A 6,492-nucleotide genomic window follows, 5' to 3' on the forward strand; every position below is an offset into this window, starting at 1 on the left:
TTGTACATATGTTAATAGCGCAAACCCAACGCCACATTTTTATAATTGTGATTAAACTTTATTGTACAAAAGTGCTTGGTCAGTATCTTTGGGGAAGAGTAGGTGGGGGATGGGGGTTTAAAGACAGGGGACTGGTCAAGCGAAGAGAGGGGAAACGGATGGACCGAAGTTTGGGGTGGGCAGACGTACGGACTCAACTCCTTAGGCTGGAATAGTCATCCAGAAATCCCCCACCAAGGTCAGCCAGAGCTGGGCCAAGGTTGGCATCCTCTTCCCTTCCCAGAACCGCAGCTGCTGCTGGGCTTCTGGCATCCTGGGAAATCCAGCCAAAGGGGAGGACTGATGTCATGCAGTGGGAATGAGGTCACCGCACCTGCTGCATCCTCAGTGCCCACCCCACAGGTTCCAGCTTCCCCAGCCCTGTTCCTCAAGTTTTTTTGCTGGAACAGATGCCTGCGGAGTGCAGAGTGGCCACCAGGGGGCGCTCTATGGCAAGAGTGAAGGGGACGGAGGGGTGGAGGCTGGGCTGGTGTCTGTTCCTGGAACGGGCCAGGAGGGAGGAGGAGCAAGCGGAAGGGGACGGTGTGTTGGCTGGCCCGCCCCAGAGTCGACAGAAGACAGCCCCTCCAGTGGCCAGTGTGGTTGTCCTGGGACTGGCTGCAGGTAGGCAGAAGCGATGCCAGGGCCCCGGGGTCCCTTTCCCTAGTCACAGTGCTTCCCGTCTGCCTCTCCTTTCTTCCTCAGCTCTTTACCTACTCCCTTCCATTTTTGTCCCCAGAACCTCCCCCTCCAGCTCAACCCCTGAGCCCTTCCCACACCCCAGGCCCTCACCCTTATCTCAGTAACTGCGTTGGCGGGGCCAGGGGGCAGGTAGCCCAGCTGCTGCAGCCCACGCTCCAGGCTTTGGAGCCACTCGGGGCCCCCGGTGTCACCACTCCAGCCCACTAGGCCAGAGGCCCCAGCTGGGAGTAACAGGTGTGCTGCGGACACTGGGTAGGTGGCAGCAGGCAACTCACATCTCTTCCCCAGCCAGGCATGGCCGAGTCTACAGAGGCCCGGAAGCTGGTGTACCTGGTCACAGGTGGCTGCGGCTTCCTGGGGGAGCATGTGGTGCGGATGCTTCTGCAGCGGGAACCCCGGCTCTTGGAGCTGCGGGTCTTTGACCTGCACCTGGGTCCCTGGCTGGAGGAGCTGAAGACAGGTGACTGTGGTGGGGAGGGATATGGGGGTGGGTGGGCTCCTTTGGCGAGGGTGGGAAAGATGATGCCTGTTTATATCTTCCAGTGCACACAAACGGGATGAATGAGTCACATTGGGAACATGTGGCTCCTAAGGGTGTGGGCTGAGTCCAGCAGCTGGCCGGCGGCCCCAGCTCTGATGCTGCCTCTGGCTGCCCCATCCCTCCCAGGGCCCGTGCAGGTGACTGCCATCCAGGGCGATGTGACCCAGGCCCACGAGGTGACAGCGGCTGTGGCTGGAGCCCATGTGGTCATCCATACAGCTGGACTGGTGGATGTGTTCGGGAGGGCCAGCCCCGAGACCATCTATGAGGTCAACGTACAGGGTGAGGTGGCTGTTTACTCCCCACCCCCTCTTTGACCTTGATTTCTGGGCTTCTCCTGTGGAAACCTGTCCTCTGGACACTTCTGCCCCACTAATGGCAGTCCGGCAGCCCTCCCAGCCCTGCTGTGGTTTTTCCCTGGACCTGGGGAAGGAAGCCCCGAGCCCTCATCCAGAATTGAGATGCAAGGTGGGAAAAATGCAGAGAGGGAGGAAGCTTTAGCTCGGGTCCACCCTTCCGCTCCCCACCACCTCTCCCAGGCACAAAGAACGTGATTGAGGCTTGTGTGCAGACTGGAACACGGTTCCTGGTCTACACGAGCAGCATGGAAGTTGTGGGGCCCAACATCAAAGGCCACCCCTTCTACAGGTAAGCTGAGGTTCCCTCAGTACTTTCAGAGCCCCATCTCCCCTTAGCATTAAGAATTTTCCCTGTCCCTCAACTAGGGGCAACGAGGACACCCCCTATGAAGCAGTGCACAGTCACCCCTATCCTTGCAGCAAGGCCCAAGCTGAGCGGCTGGTCCTGGAAGCCAACGGAAGGGAGGTGAGACAGGAGGCAAAGTTGGAGTGGGGAGGGCTGCCTGTCCCAGGCAGAGCTGGCACCAGTGGGACTTCTTTGCAGTCTGCCCTGGGCCCCTCCTCCCTTCCATCTCCAATGTGAGGAGGCCAGGCCAGAGGGCAGGCTGCTGGGTACTGGGTCTTCGCTATGCCTGCCTTTCACCCCCAGGTCCATGGGGGGCTGCCCCTGGTGACATGTGCCCTGCGTCCCACTGGCATCTACGGTGAAGGCCACCAGATCATGCGGGACTTCTACCACCAAGGCCTTCGCCTAGGGGGTCGGCTCTTCCGGGCCATCCCAGCCTCCGTGGAGCATGGTCGGGTCTACGTGGGTAAGGCCCGGGCTACACAGCGGGGAGGCTAAGAATGGGGCAGGATCCGTGTGGTCCCGGGTGGGCAGTGTATGCCGTGGCCAGCGAAGGGTGAGCCACACATGGGCCGGAGTGACCAGATATGCCGGCCTTGTCTGCCCAACTCCAGAGGAAACAGTATCCATATGAGCTGGGAAGGCTGATGTAAAACACATGTCACCAGCCAAGGACAGGATGGCAATCATGGGAGCGGCATCTCCCCAGGAGAGGTGAAGGGCAGCCCCTGTACGGGAGCCCCCAAAGAAGTAGCATGCACCCCGGCTGGCCCAGGAGGGCGAGTGGGGAGAAAGCAGCCTTTACAAGAGCCCCTTGGACATGGGCCAGCCCAGGAGAGAGCAGCCTCTCCGTGGGCTCTGGGGCACTCGGGACCACGTCTGCCTCCCCCCACACCGGCAGGCAATGTGGCCTGGATGCACGTGCTGGTGGCCCGGGAGCTAGAGCAGCGAGCAGCACTCATGGGCGGCCAGGTGTACTTCTGCTATGACGAGTCGCCCTATAAGAGCTACGAGGACTTCAACATGGAGTTCCTGGGCCCCTGCGGGCTGCGACTGGTGGAGTCCCGCCTGCTGGTGCCCTACTGGCTGCTGGTGCTTCTGGCTGCTCTCAACGCCCTGCTGCAGTGGCTGCTGCGGCCCCTGTTTCTCTACGCCCCCCTGCTCAACCCCTACACGCTGGCTGTGGCCAACACGACCTTCACCGTGAGCACTGACAAGGCGCAGCGCCACTTTGGCTATGTACCCCTGTTCTCGTGGGAGGACAGCCGGACCCGCACCATCCACTGGGTGCAGACCATGGAGGGCTCAGCCCGGTGACGGTGGAGCTGGGGCCTGGAGCTTGGTGCGTGGCATGTCCGACTGTCCAGGTCCAGGGCCCTCCAGCCCTTGGGGGCAGAGGGGCCGGTGCCACACCGGTTCGCCTGCCTTGTAGCTCCCACGCTTCTAAGCCACAAGCCGTGAGTCTGCATCCTCACGCCTCTTAAGTCCTGGGGCAGGGTTTTGGGACAGGCACATCTTCACTCTCAACCCAGGCCCGACAGCTGGCTGGTGAGTGTCCGATGGCCCGATTGTTCTCACTTTCCTGTCCCATCTGGCTTTTCAAGCAGGAAGTGAGAAGGGGTCCCACGGGCTTCGTGCTGGCCTTCTGAGGCCTGGATTCGGCCTGAAGATCCTTTCTGGCTCCTCCTGCCACCTGGGGCCCTCTTTGAGGGTCATAGTCTCATTATTTTAAAAAAACATTTATCACCTTTTGACAGCTCTCTCTGTTCTTCAATGAAGCCTTAGCAAATCTGCAGGTTTTCCCTTGTTCCCACCTCTCCACCCAAATTAGTTCCTACAGTATTGTGCTGTACCCAGCCGAGCCCTGGATTAAAGCTCCTAATCCAAGCCTGTGTCCGTCTACCTGTCCAGTTCCCCCTCCTGCTTCCCACCCTGTCCCCCACGGCGCCTGTCCCACGTGGGGACAGAAGGAAGTGAGCACACAGCATGCCCGCTGTTGGATTGGTTGCTATTTCTCCCGTCCCACAGGGCCCAACCCGGCCCGGGGTGGGGGTGGGGGGCTCTGGGGACAGGACATGCAGGGTGGGGGGGGGGGGGCAGAATTTTCCTGTGTTTTATCCATTTGCAACTTGGTCACCAATAGAAATGGGACTCTGAGGGCTAACAGGAGAGGGTGGCCTGGCTCTGGGCCCCCAGCCAGGCCCCAGGAGTCCTGTCCCCTCCTGGGAGGAGAGGGAAAGAGCTCTAGAAACCAACAGAGAAACAGAAGGGGCAAGGGCTCATGTCAGCAAACACGGCTACATCACGTGACACGCCAGCGACACGGAAACACACGCCAACGCACACGGCTGCACAGCGGGCAGGGGGCGGGGTGGGGGGAGAAGGGAGCCGGGGGCCACCCATCATGTCCTCTGCGGGGCGGGCTTGGGGGACAGGGTGAATGCATAGAACACATCATGTACACACGCTCAAGGCGCGGCAAGAGCGTGCATCGACCCACAGGCACATGGGATGGACACGCAGTGTGCTTTGAGAGAGGCAGGGCTTGGGGGAAGGGGAAGCAGCGAGCCCCGGCCAGGCCCAGGACCACCCACGGGTCACTCGTGGGCTTGGTGGCTGTAGGCGCGTGGAGGGGGAGCAGCACACACTTGCCCGAGAACATGCATGAGACACCAGCCCCCAGACGACGTTCCAGGACCCATACAGACACAGCAGCCAACAAGCTGCCCTCACACGATGTGCGGGACTTGAAGAAGCTGGGGCCCAGCAGACCCTTGATGAACCTCCAGTCCAACTGCCCAGAGATGGGCAGCCATGGGCCCAATACCACTCCAGGAGGCCACAGCATCCCTCCAGACATGGCTCTGCCCTCCTGCTTGTGGCACCGAAGGCGGTGGGAATTCCGGAAACACCTGGGCTGCAAGGGTGTCCTGGCGCCGGAGGCAGGAAGGAAAAAGGGTGGGGGTGCTGGGGCCTGTTCTGATGTCCCCAGAGAAGCCTGAGATGGGAGGAGGGCTGTAATTAGATACTGGGGCAAACTTCCTGTCCTGCTGAAGGACACCCTTGGAAGGGACTGGCAGGCTCCCCTCCACAACAGAGCCCACCTTAGGGGCTGTTACATAGATGGGCCTCACACAGGGCTCGAACAGCTCAAGTAGGAATGGGGCCAGCCACGTGAGCTGGGGTGGGGCCGGAGGGGTACTGTGTTCTGGAAGGCCACATGTGCATAGTCTCCTTGTCTCTGTCTCTGACACACACACACACACACACACACACACATGCCTCACATGAAGGGGGACCCTGGGAAACAATGTGAACACACATGCCAGACTCCCTCACCCTGTCCATACACATGCCCAACCCTGGCGTGCACCCCGTGTGCGTTCAGTGCTGTACACGTGGGTCCTTTGCTCCTGCACCTCCCGCCTGCCACTAGCCTCGCAAACCCACCCGTGCCCAGTGCCTGTGCCCTGTACACAGCGAGGGAGGGGCTGGCCCTTTCCTCGCCCTCAGACCCCTGGGCCTGTGCCTCACTTCAGGGTGGCTGTGTCTCAGCCCAGGGAGTGGGCAGGGGCGGGGACCCCAACATCTAGCAGGAGAGGTGTCCAGGTCCAGGGGAGGGGTCCCGGGACTCGCCCCCCACCCCCACCGAGTGGAGGCCGCCACACTGGCCATTCCGGTCCCTGAGGCAGAGCCCGGAGCATCGACTGGGGTGGAGAAGACAAACGCTGGCCTCTCCCAGTTCTGAGGTAAATGTGTGGAAGGCAGTAGTGCCCTCACTTTCCGTCTGTCTGGGGCAGCCCTCATCGGTAACACTGCCCACGAAGAGGCCGGGGCGGGGGGCGCACTTGCACTCGCACACTCAGCCTGGGCACGGGGGAGCACACCAAGGTCTACCAGCTTTCCCAGATGAAGGCCTGCCTTCTGGCAGAGACACAGAGAAGGACGGGCATGCAGGCATGTGCGCACAGGGGCTTGGAGACCTGGCCGGGCAGGCCGCTCCAGTGGCACGGTGTTGGTGGAACGGTGTGTGGCCGCACCAGAGGGCGGTCAGCAGCTCCGGGGAGAGGGGGAGAGGGAGAGAGGGCAAACACGGCCGGCAAGACAATCCCGGACGGGGCGCCCGTCTCTGAAGAAGAACACGTGTGTGCGTCTAATACACTGGCGGGCAGAAACACACTATGTAGAAAGCCTCTCCGCACACACACACACACACACACACACACACACACACTCACACAGACGTATTCTACACAGCACAGAAATACAGATTTTGTGCCCACCCAACACGGGTGTCCCGCGCACAACACAGAGGGCTCTGTCTGAGGAGAACACCGATCAACACTTGAAGCACACCCTTCACACACACACACACACACACACACACACACACACACACATTACCTGCTGGGAGAAACGCACACATATACACAGGCCGGGCTGGGTTATGGATACGTGTGTGCTCCCACTCACCTTGATTAAGCTCCACAGGCTCACAACGTACA

General features: G+C 60.8%; 1 protein-coding gene across 2 annotated transcripts; it reads left to right on the forward strand.

Annotated features, from left to right (window-relative positions):
• The first annotated feature begins 565 nt into the window (after positions 1 to 565).
• Positions 566 to 3,868, forward strand: LOC111162271 (hydroxy-delta-5-steroid dehydrogenase, 3 beta- and steroid delta-isomerase 7). 2 transcript variants are annotated; one of them, XM_022526563.1, is made up of 7 exons: positions 566 to 663; positions 1,030 to 1,201; positions 1,409 to 1,564; positions 1,822 to 1,930; positions 2,008 to 2,107; positions 2,291 to 2,453; positions 2,889 to 3,868. In XM_022526563.1, the coding sequence occupies exons 2-7, from the start codon at positions 1,036 to 1,038 to the stop codon at positions 3,302 to 3,304; spliced, it is 1,110 nt and encodes a 369-aa protein (XP_022382271.1). In that variant the 5' UTR covers positions 566 to 663; positions 1,030 to 1,035; the 3' UTR covers positions 3,305 to 3,868. The 2 variants fall into 2 exon arrangements, with proteins under 2 accessions (XP_022382271.1, XP_022382272.1); XM_022526564.1 differs by having other exon boundaries at positions 644 to 663; positions 1,034 to 1,201.
• The last annotated feature ends 2,624 nt before the right edge of the window (positions 3,869 to 6,492 follow it).

Source organism: Enhydra lutris, unplaced genomic scaffold, assembly GCF_002288905.1.
Source record: "Enhydra lutris kenyoni isolate GAN:26980312 unplaced genomic scaffold, ASM228890v2 scaffoldscaffold90, whole genome shotgun sequence".
Taxonomy (NCBI): domain Eukaryota; kingdom Metazoa; phylum Chordata; class Mammalia; order Carnivora; family Mustelidae; genus Enhydra; species Enhydra lutris.